Raw genomic sequence first — 20,272 nt, 5'->3', positions numbered from 1 at the left:
TCGTGACACATTAGATTGATCATCAACAACCTCATCAACATTTTCAGCTCTACTCTGTCTCACAGTAAACAATTCCCATGATCCCATCTGGTCTCTAAGCTCTCAGACGCTTCACTTATTAAAAAGAAAAAAAAAACAAAAATTAGTTTTAAGACTAATTAGCTCATGAATAATTTGTGCTAAGTCAACAGGTGACTGAATTTCAGCCCACCAGACAAACTTCCAGGGCCCATTAATGTGAAAACAAGGCCAGCGAGATGTGGGGCCACGCTCTCGCTCACCCTCCTCGCCTCCTCAGGTGACATGGACAATGCTACAAGAAGCAGACATATGTGTTCTGCTGCTGGGCTGAGCTTTAGGGAACATACTGCGTAATGTACACCACCTGTGTGCTTCCTGGCCGTGGTATTACTGTGGCTACAGTCTCTACGACAGGCTCAGCAGAGGTCATTTGCATACTTTATGACTCTAGGTAAAAGGGGATAGCGACCATTAGAGGTAGGCAGGGAGCGTGTGAGAGAGAGAAGGAGGAGTAGAGATGGTAAAAGCCTGGCTTTTTGAGTGAGTCATAAGAGCCGGCTGTTAAAACTGGTCAAATCCATCTTTAGGCCCTGAGATGTGCTGATGGGTGAAAACCAAACAGCTTGGAGGTAGGTTGTTTTTGACAGTTTGTTTTCTCTAACAGGACACGTTTTGTAGCGCAGCCTCCCGTGATGCCGTCTTTCTTCTGTTGTTGTTGTTATTGTAGCTTGCTCTCTACTCCTGAGGCTAGCTCGGGCTCAGGCCTCGCTATCTGTACACTCTGTTTTCCTCCGTCTGTCTTGTCTGTGGCGGATCAAATAGAGTGCCCTGAGAACTGCTTATCTTATTTGAAAGCATTTAATAAGCAGGTCTGCCGGGCTGGCTGCTTTTACAAATAAAATAGCTGAGGAGGAAATCAAGGATTTCAATGATACCTTTTAGTTACACACTAACAGAAGGAAATTAAATGCGTATCGTTTTGCGTTGGGTTATACTTATTGACCAGATAAGAGGAAATTCGAACACGCTCACGTTCTAACGACTTGTTTGCTGAGTCAGAGGACAGTGGCCTTTAGCCCATGCTGAGCAACATGACTCCAGTGCTAATGATTTACACTTTGCCCAGCCTGCTGTAACAAGTAGTAAAGAGGCGGTGCCACAGGTGGCGTACCTTTGTACTGTATACTGTAAATGCAAAATGACTTCCTCTTGAATGACATGTCTCTGTCATTAAGTGCTAACATTTATCCCATCTCATTTTAATTCATCATTTATATTTGTTTCTAATGAATGAGTAATTAGCCGCTAACAGTGACTGGCAGGTTGCTCCAGGAAGCACATTTAGAAATATTGCTTTGCTAAAATTAATTACCTGTAGTGAGTGGCTGAGATGCCACTATCACAGCTTAAAGTTTATGTGATTAAATGGGGCATGTCATGTAAGAAGGTGGGAATCATTGACAGAAATAAAAACACGCTTATTTGTCACATATAGAGTGCGTGCACACTTACTCCGTCTTTCACTCAAAACGATACAAACAATTAGATTTTGTCAAACGCCATTAGAATGGGAATTACAATCCAACGTGATTAATCTACCCATGGGAGGGGCTGGTTTAAAAATGTATTAAACAAGCAAGTAATTAAAAAGTTTTCAAGAGAAGCAGCGCGCTCGCTTTTCGCCCTCGCTCTGAAAAACACACGTGTGAGGATCCTTCGTGCAGGTGTGACCAAATTCCCCAGATTGACTGATTTGTTTGCTATTCTCAAAACTAACATGAGTGCCACAGGTGGCGGTGCTGCTGACACCAGAGTGCAGCAGCGTGATGCTGCCACATTGTACTCGCTAGCATGGCATCATTTTTCAGCCCAAATAAGTAATTATGGTTCTATGCCCCTGTCAGTGTAGCAAGTAAATGAAGTGTGTGGTATATTTTTTTCACTATTACTGCTTTCAGTGCACATTTGTTTATTTGTCAGTGTGTTCTGAATGGGTAATAAGAAAGTAAAAGTTATTTCAAATACAAAAATAAAGAAAAAAGTAATAGCATTAACGTTAAAATGGCCCCACTGTCCCCCTGGGATTAACATATTTCATCACTGAGGTACAGCTGAGAGAAATACTTGATATATTTATGCTACAAGTGTGTTTTTGTAGCATTAAATATCTTGATTGTTTCTGACAAAATATGCTCTTCCTTAGGCATGACTTATTATTATTATTTACATCTGATGTCAGGTAATCAATTCATCAATAATATCCAAAATTGGCCATGTTGCCATTTTAAAAGGTTACATTGCTGCTGCATAAGGCTGTGGATACACATCCTCCAAGTCCAAGTACTGTATTCCAGAAGCACTCAGTACTTTTATTGCTGAGAATTCAGTGTGAGGCTCTAAAAGATAATCAAGATCCATCTTTGGGTCAATAAACTCTCCTCCCTACTGTATCGGCTTGGCAGAGCTGGTACAGGGACAGACAAGAGAGCTGCCCCGGGGAGAACAGGGTGCTGATAGCCAGTTATAAGTAAGGTTTAGGATTGCAACTAAAGCCATGTACTGTAGAGATGCAAAGGAGATTCTTGCCACTGCTGATAGTGGAGTGTATGCTGTAGAAAGCCTATGGAGATTGTGGCCATGAATCCAGGCTTCAACTGAAAAACCTTCAAATGAATCAGACAGGAAAAGTGCAATTGTAGCAGCACAGCTATGGTCATAGCAATGAATAAAAAATAAATGCAACGTAGATATACCCGATGAAAACAAGAAGAAGGATGGGTGCCAACCATATAATTACATCACCAGTGTTGGACTACAGAGTCCAAGACTGGACAGATACACAGCTCAAGTATTCAGGGCTACTTAGCTCTGTGAATGTCAGGCTCACAATGCAACAAACACAAGCTGTGTATTGAGCGACATTTAAAAAGAAAAAAAAAAGCAGAGTTTTGTGTAACATTCTCAGAATATGAATGGACAGAGTAGCAGTGAAATGTTTCCATGGACATTTAGATATTTTTTTTTTTAGCCATGAAACTGGGTCACTGTTGGAAGCCATTGTAACTAATTGCCTTAAATTTAACCTGCAGTACTCTGTGAAGGAGAGAGCAGGCAGCCATAAACTTTCCAAAGCCACTCTGAAGGCTGCAGGGCTGGGTTTTTGATATTTAAAGTATAAAGCGTGTCAGTAGCGTCTAACATTAATTGCGGCTGTGTTTTTAAATCATAAATGCAACTGTGAAAACATGGTGAATTTAGGTATTTTTCATATAATCTTCAGATGTATAAATCCTTATATTTCACTATCCAATTCAGTATTTGCAATTCACATGCATCTTAACTGTATTTCTATAAATTCTATTGCTACCTAAAATACTATAGCTTAGCAGTAAAAGTGACTTGACAGTGAGTTGTAGTTTGGATAACAGCATCAAATGTTTAAAAAGTACCCTACTATTATCATACACTATAGTTTAGAATAACTCGCTTCTCTTAATGTCTCTTTTCAGTTCATCAGTTTAGATTATTGTTGTACAGTGAACTAAAGCAGCATGATGAGGGGTCATGCTGTTGATTAAATTATGCTGCAATTAAATCAGCAGAATGATCATGCTGGTGTTTGGAGAAAAGAAAAACAAAAAAAAAAAAAAACAACAACTCCTCACTTGCAAAACAATACCTGGAATATAACAACCAAAGAGAGTGTTGAAGTTCATCATCGTGTATTGCCAGTAATTAAAACACATAACCTGCTATTAAATAAATCGTTGAACCTTCACTCTCACAGTGTGTACAGCATGAATTCCTTCTGCAGTGGGGTTGTAAGGGAGCTTATGATAGAGACAGAGTTAGAAAAAGAAAAAAGACAGATTGAATGAAGGAGCCCAGGGACCATTATACCCTTCAGAAGGCTGTAGCGGCCCCTTGTAACGGATGTTGCAGACATTCTCTGCCGTCCTCTGCTCTCATGCTGTATGACAAATATCTGTTTACTCTTTCGATCATCCTAGGGGCTGAAATAATGCACTTTGCTCTCCCTGGTCCCCAAACGCCAGGCATGCATCAGCACTTATATCCTCTCAATACTACTCTCCTTTTTTTTTTTTTTTTTGCTTTCCTTTCCTTTTCTTTATTGCTACATTCTCTCCCTTTCTCCCTTCCCGGCTCCTTTCATGGGGCTTTCTTTCGAACTAATGATACAGTGAAAAGCTGATGTCGGCACCTGATGGCCACAGTCTTGTGAAAAAAAGAGTCCAGAAAGTGGTAAAAAAAAAAGAACTTATTTCAATTATTCTCTGCGCTCCTAGTCGTAGATTAAAACGATGATCTGGAAAACACTCTTCACACTGTATGGTTTGTGTCCTCTGGAGAACTGTGTTCATTGTGTAACACTGCGGCTGCAATGCAAATCACAATCATACCCTCTCTTCTTACTTGTTATCTGTTCTTTAGATGTGGAATTGAGAAAGAAGTCCTTGAGCTGGGCTTTTCCACACTCACTCACCCACCCACACACAAACACACACACAAAACATTTCCTCTCTCTGATTTCAGCACAACTCACGCATACACATTTTTGACATATGGGTTGACTATATTCTTAGAGTTGTTGTTTACCCTTCATGCTTGACGTGATTTCAGAATGGAGGTGGTACCAAGCTGTCTTGTGCATTACATGTTTCAAAAGACAAGGCTTGAAAGCTGCGCAAGCGAATGCAGCACATACTCAATTATACAAGCGTTTGATGGAGTCGAGTGGTCATGCGTATACTAGGCCTCTATGTAAACCCGGGCCATTTTACCCTTGTTCGGTTCCATAACCACTGTGTCCTACCAAAGATATATAAAGTAAGCCGTGAACTGAAAGCTAAAATAAGTAAGAATAGTACGCTACGAAAAAAACTGCTGCGGAGGAGATTATGTGATTGTATTACATTCATTCTACAGCGATCTGTGGTAAAAATAAAAATATGGAATGTATTTGATAGCTTAAGAACAGTAATAGCACGATTCATTGCACTTGGCCTATAACAGTACAAATTGGTATTACCAAAAAACCAAAATGTTATTCATGCGAGTCCACGCTTAGCCCGCTACCATCTCACCAATGTTCTGTAATAGATTATTGAATGGCCTTTAGTGCTCTAATTCTTAAGCCCATTAGAGCGCTTATTTGGCCATTTGGTCCCATGACAGTAAATAAAACATCCATGAAGTAGCGGTAAATAATGTAAACACACAGAGGGAAGATGGAACCTGTACAGAAAGAGGAAATGGAGCGTTAAAAGGTGGCACATTTGTCAGGACTACCCTTGGGCGAAAAAGCCCATCCCCATCCCCACCTGCCCTACCTTGTACACACTTACTCTAATCTTAAAAGTCTCCACAGATCAGTGAAAGTGCTCTGCAACATGCTTTAAGTACAGCAAGGTAACACACCTTGAATATTAACACCTTGTCAGTCTACCTTTTGAATGTTTTTGAGCATTTAAAAGCCCTCCATGTATTTGTAATTTTTTTACAGTACGCGTACTTTAGAAATTAATCTTTTCAATCTGTAGCTTTTAAATCCGGAAATCTGAAATATTAACACACATAATAACACTTTGAAATGATTATGTAATTTACACAGTGGATTGCAGATTAGTGCAAAGCATGTCCATCATCACTGTTTACCATAATTTCACTACACTGAAAATCTCTACTATTTTCACATAAACCTGGAATAATCAGAAAGTTTGAAGATTCAGAAACACAAGGTAATATAATGTAAGATGATGAAGACGTAGTAAATATTCTGTACCATTTCTAACAAGCTAATTTGTGGCAGTGACCAACTGAATTCCTTAGTACAAATGGACATATTTGCTGGTGTTGTATCCCTTTCTATTGAAGCATGCATTCACATGACACTCAGGTGGAATTGATCTACTTCCTCTTTTATACAACACTGTGGGTGTTGCGATGGATTAGACCCAACTAGCCCCAATTAATTTCTCATTTTTGTATATAGCAGACTGTTAGCCTTTTGCTTTAATAAATGGACAGGACACTGACCTCTTGCCTGCCTTGACATTACTGTACATTTTAAATGGTGGCTGTAAAATGGTAAAACTCTGAATTAATAAGCCTAATTAGACTTAAAAACAACTAACATTTCTGTACTAATGAATGGGACTTCATGTCAGGCCAATGAATGAACTGTAGTTAAAAGAGAGACTGTCACTTGTGGAGTTTTTCATAAAGGTCATACTTGATGTAGCAGTGTAAAAATGCCACGGCAGATCTATTTGTTTATTATCTATGTAATCCGTGTTCAGGGGCTAGTAAAACCTGCAATAAATATTTTACAACAATCTTTGGTGAGACACTTGCCCATGTAGTTTTTGTCTTATATTTCATTCCGGTTAACAAAAAAAGACTGAATAATTTGCAGAGAATTTGTAGTGCAGTGGTGGTTAATGAGACAGAGAGCACAGTTTACATTGCCTCATCCCCCTTTAAGAGGAAAAGAAAAGAGATTTTGGTTTTGACCTAATAGTTTTATGTGCAGTACATTAAGTAAAACAACCATGTTGTCTTTAATAAAGATTCTGCTTCTGTAGATCCAAACTGCGTAACCTGCACGTGCTAAGACACTGCCCCATCCTGAGATTTGCTGAGTGTAGGTGATAATAATTCTTAGAACAGGTGCTGCACCATAAGCCCCAAGGCCTGGGGAAGTGAATGATTAGTGGCACTCCCCCAAGATGCATTGCTCCTCTGTATTAAAACCAAACTCTGCCTTTTATTCCCTCCAGGGTTTATTAAGTGGGCCAGTTGCCATAGCGACGCTTTGGCAGGATATTGCCAGGATAAGCCGTAATGGGTCTCCTGACGCAGTTCACTCTGCTCCTGTGGAAGAACTTCACTCTCAGGAAGAGACAAAAGGTACACTTGTGCTCGCCAACCCCCTCTGCAAATCAACGTATATCTGCTAAAATTGGTCAGCAATGGCGGGGAAATGGGTATATGGTCCCATGGTTGTGTTATCAAGGGCAACTTAGTTATTCATGGGAGGGACAAGTAATAGGAGGGATTTACCATGAAAATTGTCTCCTATAGAAGTAAGCCGCCTTTAACTCGCCCACTAGAGAACAAGAACAATCTTACCTTAATGCCGACCAATTCCAAGTGTCACCTTCAATTTTTGGAGATCTATCTCTTGTGCATGTTATGTCACATTGCCTGTATTTTAGCCCTAACAAAGCCAGTCTTTGGCCTAATGGGATGGGATAGGGAGTGACGAATGTTAAATGCTTTGTTTGAAGGGCAAATACTCTTTTTGGCTCTACTTACAAACTCTGTGTCACAGCCTGTCTCCAGCAATGCTATCCAAATGTTTAGTCTCATTGCAGCTCTGCGCTGCTTTCATTGCTTACGCTTCAACAGTTAGTTTACCTACTTTTAGTTCTAACATACAAACTAACAATTCAACTGCACACAGGAATTAAACCTGATATTAGAAATTTAAATATTTTGAGTGAATATGTTTCAAGTGTTTTTGGCTCTTATACTCAAAACACACTTCAAACTCTTTGGGGGCTTCAACGTCAACTGAGACTTTACAGAAAGTGCTTCGACTGAAACTGCAGCTCCCATGGTGCATCTGTGATGCAAACAATTAACGTTTCAAGACATTTTAGCCCGTTTGCAGTTCTTCCACCTGTGATTTTAAGTTTTAAAAACTGACTTTTGCTTGAGACATCCTTGAGGGTTACGTTTGTCTGTACAGCCAAAGCGACATCACACCACCAGACATGCCCTATGAGAGAGTCCTGTCGTGTTTTCGCCTCTCAGTGCATTTTTTTTTTTCTTACACTGGAGAAATTGGAGACCTCTGTGGAGCAGATGCGAGAAAGTACAGGCAGCGTTGGGAGAAACCTGCACGGAGTATGAAAGCTCCAAATGTTTCCTCATGATTTCACATCAGCTCTCGTCTGTGCGAGCATCCATGTGGAAAGCCTAACTGAAGGGAGCACAATTAAACTTTCATCAGATAATTGAACATTTTCTCGTTTATAGTAGGGCCTCATCTCTGGATTATGTGAGTGTGTACACTAAACCAGAAGATAGACACAATTGTTTAGTCTAACTAAATGCAAATGCTAGTTGAATGTAAATGATACAGATGATACTCCAAATTATGCTCATTTAAATCCAGTTATTTAAAAAACAATATTTGCATTGCTTTCATACAAATGGAAATCTGTGCAAAAGAAAACTTCAATAACATTTTATCCCTGCTGCTGAGTCTTACCCTAAGTCTCCTAGGCGTTGCCCCTCTGCCCTAGCCAGTTCCCTTAAGCCCAGTCATTACTTTCTCATTCTTGTAACAGACACTAGCCTGCTCATGATCAGCCACTGATATATGGTGGACATTATTGCCTCTGATGTCACCCACACTGGCCAAGAGGTCACATGCTGCAGGAAGATTATGATTCCTTCATGTGTCGCAGCTGTGTTTCAAGGGTCAGAACTAGTTGTCATGGAATCCAGTTAGCCTTATGAGTCATTTTTTAAGGCAGATGGAGCTGTTACAAAGAGCTCCAGTGTCTTCTTTTGATTTATACCCTTGCGGTGATGATAGGACTCGCATCCACCCACTTGTTTTGTTAGGGGTTCAAGCGCAGTAGTGTGACTGTTGCCAGAAAAGAACAAAAGGCATCCTCTCCCAAAAAAAAAATCAGCTTTCATCAAAGTTCGCACTTTCTTGGAATAACTCAAGGCAAAGTCATTTGCAATTTTACAACTTTGTATCTGGGAAACATCCTCCTTGTAAATTTTATCATATCATTTCCTTTTGTATTAGGAAGACATATGTGCCTACTTTTCCCCCAGAATATGTAAGGGGACAGTGGTGGTTCTGTGCATGGAATGTAGGATATTTGGCCAATGTCAACATGAAATATTGTTATTAGACAAAACCAGTGGGAGTTAGCAAGGACAATGGTGCTTCTGGAGGGCTTGTGGAGGTTAATGACCAATTATATGAATGCCTCACCAAGCATTTTAAGATTTTATAACAGGCATGAAACTGATTTTATGGTCCAGTATTTCACATAATTTCATAGGAGGAGATTATCTATTCACAAAGACGCTGGTGTCCGATGGCAAATGCCTGGGGAGCCAGACATTGAGAAAGTCCCCATGATCTTTGTGTTCCCTCTCCATGCCTTTTCTTTGGAATACATTATGATAATTCACCCTCTCAGCAGAACGACATCCTCTCTGACACTCAGACTGTAGGGAATTAAAGGACAGAATTAGAAATTCTATCTGCTTACTTTTTGAAATACATGCATGCATACATGTGGATTTTTATTTTTTTTTTGCATCTGTAATTCATGGACAAAATTACTGAACTGAAAATTCCTATGTACCAACAGAACTTAATACAATGTGTTCAACTCCTACCCCTCATTCCTGTTCTGCTTCAGACACCTTGCTTTATTTCATAAAACAGTTTCCATGATTCTGTGGCATAACAAGCAATATTATATTTCCCTCACCTCTGCCTGCCCTCCAGTTTCATTATGAAGACAACATCAGTATAAATGTCTTCTTTTATTTGTGCTAATACATGTCGTCAGATACAGTGTCTGAACATATTACCAAAGCAGGGCTGGGGATTAGCTGACTGGTGCTTTCCAGCCGATTCCTCAAGGCAGGACATTCCCGCCAGAGATGGTGGGAGGGATGAGTGTGCATGCAGTCCAGGTCAGCTGAGGTTAGCGGAGAGGGCTTGGTGGGTGAGCGCAGAGCTGAGTGAGGTGGGGATGGTGAGCGCTGGCATGCCAAGGGAGGCGTAAAAGCCTAGATGGTGGAGGGGTTTGGGGTTGAAGAGTCAGGGACGGATGAGCTGAAGCATTGTAATATATCGTTGGAAGTCATCCACTGGTGGATATTACTTCCTGCTGAAAACATTTTACCACAGAGACGAATTTCTTTCATGAAGTGAAATCTATTGTTGTACAAATGTTACTTGGCCTTCAGCTTTTAGAGGTGCATGTTACCTTGACTTATGTGTAAAGAAACTGCACTGCTTTGGCATTTCCATAGTGACAGCAGTGCAAAGAAAAAAAAAAAGCATGTATGCGTGTTTTGCCAGCTTGAGCCTAGTGGTTCAGATTTATATGCAAAACCTCCAAACTCTTGGGTCTTGATACTCTGTCTCAGGAATATCCCTCAAGGAAAACTGAGGGGAAAAATATGAGAAACAACCTCGTGAACAAGTAAAGCCTTGAGGTCAATCATTTGTGCTGTGTTGATTTCTCTCTTCACCCACTCCCTGAGGTAGAAATAAAAGCCTCACATGGGGCATTACCTGCTGCCAGGTATTGAAGTGGTTGTATTAAAGCAAGGAAGTGGTTGGTACTCTTCATCCAGAAGAGGATTAAATGTGGAGCGGCGATGATAGGGACTGTGTGACAGCTTTGGCTTGTGGGGCCACAAGCACAGGTTGCTACAATCCTGTAAGCTTAGAGAAAAAGCAAGACGAACAGCAAAACATTTGGACAAACGGCACATACAGCTACACTGTGAACTCGGTCACATGGATACACACACGGACTCATGGGGTCTTTTTAGTCATTTATTAAAGATATCTCAACTGCTGAAACCCAAACACTCCTGTTTGCTCTCTCTTTGTTGTCCACCCATCCTCACATCCACAGTATGCCTTTGTAGAGAGTTGCTTTGACTTTATGAGTGATGTGACATTTTTAAATTATGAAAATAATGCAAATGAGGTGAACCATAATATGTTCAGAGGATGTTTTTCATAAACAAATTATGAAAATAAGGCCATTTTATCATTTGTGCAGGTGCGGCTGGTTGTTGAAGTGGTATGGCCTCTGTTTCTCTTCTTCATACTGGTGTCGGTGCGCTCCACCAACAAGCCATTATACAAGGACCAATGTAAGTACAAGCCAAGTTATAATGAACTTGAGCTCCATTTTGCAAGTCACGCAGAGCAACTACCCAGGTTTTAATTTGTGTTTTCATAATTTAAAGCCAATCTGTGTAACAAAATGCCGAGGACAATATAATGATCCAGCAAGAATATTAAAATACGAAGTCTGTTCTGACATCACAGCATACTTCTTAACAACAATGTGTTAGCTGTGCTGCTGAATGTTTTTGCTTCTATTCCTTAGGCCACTACCCAAATAAAGCCATGCCATCGGCTGGCGTGCTGCCCTGGCTTCAAGGTATGATATGTAACATCAACAATCCCTGTTTGAACTATCCAACACCGGGGGAAGCACCAGGCCAAGTCAACAACTTCAACAACTCCATGTATGTACTAGGATATTTCTCTTTCTGTCTTCTGAGACATTTTACATAAGGATCAATCAGACCGTGTATTTTGGTTTTGACTTCAGATTATATCAAAACATTACAGAACATGTGTGAACTTTTTTATCTGTTGGGTAAACTAGAATTGCCGGGATGTTGATAGAGCTGCAAACCCTCCTGGTGAACAGATCTCTTCTCAGCAAGACACAGTTACTGGCTGATGACATCGACCAGTGGGCTTCAGTCATGTCACAGTCCAACCCTGGCAACGGTAAGGGGATCTGAATGCCAAATTTTTTGACGCACTGACCTTAAACTAATGGTACTATTTCTCAAACGACCTTGTTTTAAAGTTGTCATCAAACGCTATCACGGAAGTTGGTGAAAAGCAGCATGGTCAAAGTGTTGATTGGTTTTTCTTGATAGAAAAGTTTTATTGCTACTGAGTAATGGCTCAAAAATAATTGGTATAGAAAATACTAAGCCTCAGCAACAATCACTCAGCTACATCTTTATTAAGTACTCTCCATCAAGGAAAGTATCCCCTTCATGTGGATGACAAGTTGGAGGATTTGTTATTCCCCTTTATCCCTCAAAAACAATGGCGTGATTATTTATGATGCAATTTGCCATGCAGACTGACAGATCGTTTGTCTTGATAAGTTGCTGCTTTGCATTAGGCTCATTTAGCCTGATGATATTCAGATTTTCATACGGCACCTAATTTGCAAAAAGACAAGGGGGGTGTTGGGAGGGGGGGGCACTTCTGTTCAACAAACGACTCGTGGGCCATTTGCATTTTGGGGTCGCTGGCTTGTAATATACAAGATTAAATCCATCAAAGATCTAAGCCCGGGTATAATTAATGGCATTCGCTGTCTGAGGCGAGAGCACAAAAGGTCATTAAGAAGAATGGGAAATGGAGCACTATCAAAAGACTAGGAAGGCAAAGGTGATTGTGTTGTCCTCTTTTTGTGTTTACCAAGGGCTGATTAAAAGACTCAGGTGGTCACTTCAATCAGAAAGGCAACAGTGTTCAAGAAAAACCCAAAGCATGTTCCTCTCCCCCAAAATCTAACCCTGTCCACCCCTCCTGGTGCTCCTGCAGTCAGGAGGACCACAATAATACGTGTATAGCAGGAAATCAGGAGGTGTTATATAGAGCGTAAGCAGCATAATTAATTTTGGACAATACTGAATGACTGTTTTTCTCCCAAACATTTATCTTAATTGAACCTCGAATAACCCAATGTAAGTCACTTCCTCCTCTCATCCGGCTAATTGACTGACTTGCATGTATTACGCTTGCAAAAAGGCCGATCTAATTAAATTACGTAATTCAATAAGTAATTACAGAATCCCTTCATCATCTCAACAGTACATTTTCATGCCAGGAAGAAAAACACATGTTGGATAGATACAGTATGTGCACCGGTGTATGAATATCCTGTGGTAGGATCCCTGCTATGCTAAGCCATTGTGAGGGAGTGACAATGATGTGTCGATTGGGTTTGAAGCAGGCTCTTCTAACTCCTGGCTATCTGTGGGCAGCTAATCAGTAGGAAATGGTTGGTTAACAATCTGGTGCATATTTAGCAACAAATTGTCTACTCTCATGCGCTCATGCAACTCAAGTGCTCAAACCCTACTTGCCATAGTGAAGCATTTAATTGCAACAGTCACCTAAAAAGCATAATCTAATCTCAAATTCATCAGACTGTAATGCCACTCAAAGCAGCATGTATAAAAGATAAATCAAAATGATACCAAGAATTTAGCTTTCTTGATTTTAAGGGATTCCTTTCCATTTTTGGTCTTTTCTCATTGATACTATCAACTAGTATAAAATTATTCTCAGCAACCTCACTATTATAATTTTAAAGACAGGAACTGTAGTTATAACCTTGTTCTTTCAACAGCAGAATTAATCCTCTAGTGCCCCGGTTAGATCAACCTTCCACTGTAGTAGAAGAGCTGCTGTCCTATTTGTGACACGACACGCTCTCCTCCATGGTTGGCAGATGTGTCCATTAGAGCAAGTGACACAAGTCTCACACGTTTCTGCGTGCACACAAATTTGTGACAGAAAGGCTGCAGGGTTGGCTGCAAAATATATGTAGTGCAGATGGTGAGTAAGAAAGGTTTATGGCTAAAACATAGCAGCAGTGAACTTATTTTCACAGCTTTAACTAAGTTCACTGTCGTGCACTATATTTCCTGTCGTGTGTTTGTGTGCCGTTGCTGTGTATCAATTGCTGTTCTGCAAAACTAATCATTCTCCATCTATATGTTTAAGCTCAACCAGTGGTCTTAAGGAGTGTCCTAAGAGACAATGAGACTTTTTCCACTCATCTGAAAGACAACTTGCGGGTGTCCCCAACAGTGGTCCAAAGCCTCATGAATGCCGAGATTCAACTAAATCCAGTAAGTCTGATTTTGCTCTCTTATAAGGATCCCAACTACTTCGAAACAAGGTTTTCCGCATCCCTCCATAAATGCATGAATACAAATGTTGCCAAAATGTTCAAAGGACCAAATGTGTCAGGAGTCTTGTGCTTGAGCGTTTAAGAAAAAGTGAAAAAAGTGATGAAGTGGAAAAATAGTCGCGGCCAAAAACTGTCTTAGGGAGACGTTGTCCTGACAGTTATAATCAAAGTAAACTCTAGTATATGCTCGACAGAAAAAATCGTTTGATGCTGCCTGCAGTAGATAATTTAGAATGAAATGAACTTGCAGCAGCAATAAGAGTGTCTTGTCTCTAAATGTTCCCCAATTGATACTGTGGTGTGTACCAAGTAATATCAGATGAGCTGCAAGAAGGTAGTTATGTTCCACTGACACTGACAAGGATGCTTAAATACAATATGCACTGATTAAAAGATCCCTTCTGTGTATGAAGCATTCTGATGGTTGCAGTGGGCCCTGGTGCAGACGGTACTATGTGGCAGAGAGCAAAAGCTCCTAGTACATTCTCTGTCGCATGCTGACGCATTCTGTCTTGCTTGGTTTCATTGCATACTGTCTGGTATTATACAAATTATCTGCGTGTACGGATCTATGTGTGTGGGTGTTAATGTTTGCGCCTGTCACATTTTTACTGTTGTTTCAAGTGTCAGTCTCTGTGTTTGTGCATATGCACAGTAGTGTGCACGTGTCAGTCTTTTTTAGAGGGTGATCTAAGAAAAATAAGGCTCAATCACAATAAAAACACTACTTGACATCTGATTTTGAAATGTGAATTATAACATACCACCCACCTGCACAAAGAACCCAAAGGACACGACACAGAAATAAAACAAATATGCTCAGATGCAAAGTTCCCTTGTTTGTCAGCTTCTACCAAAGTTGGTGTTTTTTTTTGTCGTTGATTTTTCAGATGATGGGCATCACGAGGCCAGACAACCTGAGGAGCATCCTGTGTGAGGGGACAGATCTGGATCAGTATGTCCAATTTAGCAGCCAAGCTGAAAAAGAGGCTTTCCGAAATGTCAGCTGCTCCCTCAGTAGACAGCAGCTGATTAACACCCAGCAAGTACTCCTACAAAACCTGGATGCGAGGAAAGTGCTTTCTGAGGTGAGTTTTTCTTTTCTGTCGCCCACACGTGGAACAAAGCTCACATCTTGTCTAATTTGAGTTTAATGAGTCTTAAAGGAATTTGGCACTGTACCTTGGACACTATTAGTCTGATTTTGAATTTAAAAAAGAGAGTAAAAGCGTTTGGGAACCGTGTTTACTGTAATTGCTGTGCAGGGTTGTCGGTGCAAATGTGGCTCTGAACTGCTGAGCAAGCCATTTTAAGCTAAGAGGTTCAGCTATCTGGCCTGCCTATTGTTGCTGAAATTGATGGTGAGGTCTTAAATTACTGAGTGTGATATTGTGAACTTCACGCCTAAGCAAAAATGAATTGCCACGGTAGTGTAGGTGGTTTTGTATGCCAAAATGTCTTGTTGAGCCCTCTTGTCTCTGACATTTTCTGTGTGGGAGTTAAGATACTCACCCTAAACTGAAAGATATAAGAAAAAGTAAACATGGTTGCACAAGGTAATTTGCAGCATGGGCATTCTATCAGATACATGCAGGAAGACAAAACAAACTCCGCCATTTAATACAGTTTCATGGGGGCGCATGGCCTGTTCTAACTATAATTGTTGCATAACTTGTAGTAAGACAATGATTTTCTGTGCCAGCCAATTGAGTTACCAGTTTAAAAGTCAAATGTTATGCTTGTCTGACTCTGTGAATTAGAGAGATGAAGAAATATCTTTTAATTTTTTAGTGAAAACAAGTAAAAACTTGCTAATGCATCCACTTGAAAGGCAAAGCTACCAGAAAAACCTCAACACTTACTTCATACCATTACTGCACCATTATCTGAATGCATTGTTTTGTCTTCATTTTGAGTGAGAAATCACTTTCCGTCCCATAGGGTCTGAGCACTTAAAAGTTATTGTCACGTGTAACTCTGTGTCTTCAAGTGATTTTACTAGAATGCATGCAATCAGGTGGGAATTATTTATTAGAACCAATGTTTTCTTGAATTCTTTTAAATCTCTGAGTTCCCTTTGGGATGATGAAAGCCTGCGCTTTTCTTTGAGTTTATCTTTGAGAGAAAATATATGGGACAGCAAATCCAATAAATAAGTGATAAGGCAGGAAGTTCGTAGGAGAGAGCATTTGAACAATTTAAGCCCACAGGCATTTTCAGACACAGAAAAAAAATAAAGGCCAAACAAGATATGGCTGGAAAAGCTCTTCAGTGCCGCAAGCAAATGGATGGAAAAGAACATCAAGCCTTCACACTTAAAGCCTGACGTTGCTGAGTGATTGTGATAACAACAACAACATACAGAAAAGGACAAGGGAAGAAGTCAGGGTTTATCACTGAGGTAGATTTAGACACTGGTTCCGCTACTTTTTGTTTGGGCTCCAGGAAAACATTTCAGAACACAGCACACGGGGAGGAGTGTAAACAAAAAGCATTTAAACGGGTGGCGCTCAACAAAGCGCTCATTCAAATGTCAAAATGTGTCTTTGTCAGCCTGTCTTCGATTGCATTATTGCTTTTTGCAGTTCATTAACTGAACCGATCTTAACTCAACTCAACAAAGCCATTCAAAATATGTGTAGTTCAATCTTGTGGAATAACGTTTTTGAATACATTTTTTTCTTATGAGGCCTTACCTGGTTAACGAAGAAACACGTAACAGTGGAGTAACAAAATGCAGTGGAAATCGAGTTTAACAAATGAGCCTGAGATGATCTCTTGGTTCGCTTTATCTACCTCCTAATGTGACATGGCATCCATTTATTAATTACAGGTGATGCTGAGCTCTTTTGCACAAAATTGTCTGAGACTCCTGTGTTTTCTTACTAAGGCTCCTCTTTAGGTCGGCTCTGAGACACAGAGAGTAAAAGTGATCCTAAATGAATGTAAATGAGACTCAGTCAATAGCCAGGCTATTGTCCGAACCATGCCTGTAATGTATTGTGAATAGTTCCATTTAAACGCACTAATGCAGCTTCTTTATACCACTCTCAGCCCTCTGATCTTCCTGCTCCTTGTTTTTCTGGACCTGTGTTGTTTTTAAGCTTTGTGATTTCATTTGCTGAAAGACCATACAGGTGTTCGTAATGCAGCCTATACTTGACACTTGATGCATGAAAATGACAGTGTTTAAAAGGGCACGCCATTTAGTTCTTCTAATTGAACCCATACTGTGTACTTTCCGAATGTCAGTGTAACACACAGTAACACAGTTGTCATTTTAATGCTGCTTTTATTAACCAATGCCAGGGATGATAATGTAAGGATTCAATTTACAGGTTGAACTGTACAACAACTGTAACTGCAAGGAATACAGTACAAGAACATACATGTGTCTGTCTTTAAAGAAGAGAGAACTTTTAGAACATTTGAATGTTTTTGAAATGGCATTCCTGCAAGCATCATTTATACATGAGATCATTTCCATGTTAAGCTTCAACCATATATGTAGTAGTCATGTAATTGTTCAGTATTGTGATGTAAACCAACTGTCCATACGCTCCTTTAGCTGCCTTCAGCTTTGGACCTGAATGCAACAGACACAATGACACTGGTGGGGAAAATCAGTCGAGATGCGATACCAGTGGTCGAGGAGGTTAGTGGTGCTACCTTATCATACGCACTGAACAGGATTCCATAATTATACTCAATCATGGCACAACTATTTTAATGCACTTTTAAAAATCCTGACTTTTTCTTTCGTGCACCCAGATGGCCAGGTTGCAGAACTCTGTGATCTTCAGGGATGCGAGGACACTGGATTTCCAAGAGGACATGATTGGCAGTATCAATATGCTTCTTTGTAAAAAGCAGCCTGATTTCAATTCCACCAATATGCCCATCAGTTTACGCTCACCTAGACAGGTGGCTAACAACAGGACAGTCTCCACTATGGGCAACAGTTCTGGTAAGTCCTGCATTGCGGGGAACAGTTTGGGTGAATTCTTAATTCTTAATATTTTTCTTAAAAAATAAAATTGTCACACAGTACTTAATTATTAATCTACATTTTAGTTTAACAGTACTGTATGTAGTCATGGTAGCCAGAAAGTGGACAAAATCTGGTGTTTTCTAAAAGTCAGTGGGCAAAGAGCACAGTATCAGAGGACATGCCAACTAGTCTTTGGTTATTTTGCAGCCCGAGGCAGAGAGTATGACTGTTGCATTTGGAAAAAGGGGAAGGGTTGGACTGCTCGATCACTGGGTGTGGAGGAAGGCATGGATCAAATCAAAGCTTTTTTCCCCCTTGAAAGCAGTGTCATGTCTAAATTATTGTGTTTGATAACTTAACTTAGAAAACAGTGTGGAGCTACTGTGGCCTCGCTAGTGCAGCACACAAATGTCAATCCAGCAAGGCAGTGTTGGCCCAGCAATCCTCAGTAGGCATCTTTTTGGGGGGGTTAAGTGTGTTGTTAATGGACAAATACTCAAAGTGTTGATATTAGATGAAGTGCACTGTACAATAGATGTTTGTCAGGTTCAATGAAAACCCCAGAATTTTCTGCTATTAAAATATGCACGCTGGTGAGAAATAAAACAGTGGATGCTATTTTCATGAATTAGTAGTGCATGGTACATAGTGCAGCCAACTGTGCAGGCTACACAGGATGTGGCTACTTGTGCACATGAAGGAGCAGACACCTGTGGCACAGTTGGCTCCTGTTCCAGAGCTGGAAACCAGGTTTGATTAGGAATACATTATTGGCCGCTGTGTTAGGGGCTGGCATCAATCGCAGCCAATCAAATCAGCTCTTCTCATTCCATTTAAAATCTGTGCACTCCCCACCCTGACATAATGATGTTTTCTTGATGTAGAGGAAAGTCTAGAGCAACTCATCCCAAGTGGAAATTAATATTGTCGTCGAGGCTGTGCAGAGTCACAAGGCGCAAATATATAACATCCTAAACATGAACATATGGCAACCCAAACATCCCACAGAGGACAGATGGTGTCACTAAAACACTTTTTTGTGTTCTAAACTGGTGTTTTGTACTATTCAATGAGGAAATCCATCCACGGCGGCCACATTGCCAGCATTTGTACTCAAATTCCCTGGTGGTGTGTTGATTTCACTGAACCTGGCTCAGTCTGTAAAGATTTTTGGGAGTTCAGTAGTGATGGATTTCAGTGAGGCCTTTCAAATGTCCTGGAGCTGTCTAAATTGCTGGGTCCAGGGCATCCTCAGGATGTCATGTTCCCCCCATACTCAAATCATATGCAGTGTGTAAACATAGTACAGCTTTAGCCACCCAGAGCTGTGTGTTTTGCAGCAGCCCGTTGGTACTTAATGAAAGATGTGTTGCCACATTTGAAAAAACTGGTATATTCACACTGCTTTGAAAATCTGACCACACTGCCCACTCTCAGTATGGTCAAAGGTGAATGACTGTTCTCATGGCTTCAAGGATTTAATTAATAAAAGAGGAAAGATAGATTCTGCAAGCATTTGTGGATGATAGATTTGAGAGTCGAGTGGTGATATCAATCACCCTTTGATCCAACCTAGTACACACTCTGCTTTGCTGGCATTACTGCATCAAAGTGTGTTTCTGATGCATAAATTTGTCTAGTGGGTGAGGACTTTATATCAAAGTAAAATAGTCATACTGTAAATACAGTGCATAAAAGATGTTTGTGATTTATGTGGCTCAGTTGTGTAACAGACTAAAGGATATTTGTTGAATATGCTGCTTGTTGTGTAAAATCATGGATACAGTCCTGACTTGACACCTTACGTTATTGACTGGGGGCCACACACCCACCACCCAAAGGTTGATGCCCAGAAACGTCCTGAACACAGTAAAAAAAAAAAAAAACAGCAAACGGGGGCAAAGGGCAGCAGGGTTTCTGCAGATACAGACACCACCACATGTGTTTAGTGGGTCATGAAGCGATGATTGAGGAAATCCTCCCTCTGCTGCCTTAAAGAATGTGAAGTTGACCTCTTGTGAACACACTGGCAGCAGTCGGAAACTCTCTATATTTGTAGAATATCTGTTTTTTTTTATCTATGGTACCTGAAGAGCCCAAAAAAAGTAATTATGGATTATCACACACCTGAAAGTTTAGTCCTGACCACGTAGCTGATCTTGATTTATGGCTAGACTTTCTAAGACTAACAAACTTTTTATCATTTGCACCTGTTTAAGTGCACCTGATTCTATTTTTAGTCATTTAAGGGATGGTAGCTTGGAGACAAGCATTTCTGTTTATTTTAACAGCACAAATAATTCCCAAGTAAAGTTCTCTGCTCTACATCTGCAGATACAATTATTTATTGTTAAAACTGAAAAAAGGAGTACTTTGGAAATGATACCCAAATAGAACAAGCATGTAAAAATATAAATGTATTGTCATATATACA

The 20,272-nt window shown here is 40.3% G+C and overlaps 1 protein-coding gene across 1 annotated transcript in view; it reads left to right on the top strand.

Annotated features, from left to right (window-relative positions):
* The first annotated feature begins 501 nt into the window (after positions 1–501).
* The window catches only part of LOC139223010 (phospholipid-transporting ATPase ABCA1-like), a 137,707-nt gene continuing 117,936 nt past the window's right edge, over positions 502–20,272 (top strand). The window contains exons 1-9 of the mRNA XM_070854934.1: positions 502–650; positions 6,822–6,951; positions 10,887–10,980; positions 11,220–11,361; positions 11,505–11,632; positions 13,658–13,785; positions 14,738–14,935; positions 17,416–17,502; positions 17,619–17,814. Coding sequence (XP_070711035.1) covers positions 6,886–6,951; positions 10,887–10,980; positions 11,220–11,361; positions 11,505–11,632; positions 13,658–13,785; positions 14,738–14,935; positions 17,416–17,502; positions 17,619–17,814 — 1,039 coding nt within the window. The 5' untranslated portion in view covers positions 502–650; positions 6,822–6,885. The remainder of the gene's footprint in view (positions 651–6,821; positions 6,952–10,886; positions 10,981–11,219; positions 11,362–11,504; positions 11,633–13,657; positions 13,786–14,737; positions 14,936–17,415; positions 17,503–17,618; positions 17,815–20,272) is intronic.

Source organism: Pempheris klunzingeri, chromosome 23 (assembly GCF_042242105.1).
Source record: "Pempheris klunzingeri isolate RE-2024b chromosome 23, fPemKlu1.hap1, whole genome shotgun sequence".
NCBI classification, from domain to species: domain Eukaryota; kingdom Metazoa; phylum Chordata; class Actinopteri; order Acropomatiformes; family Pempheridae; genus Pempheris; species Pempheris klunzingeri.
This window is presented reverse-complemented; position numbering and strand designations above follow the sequence as displayed.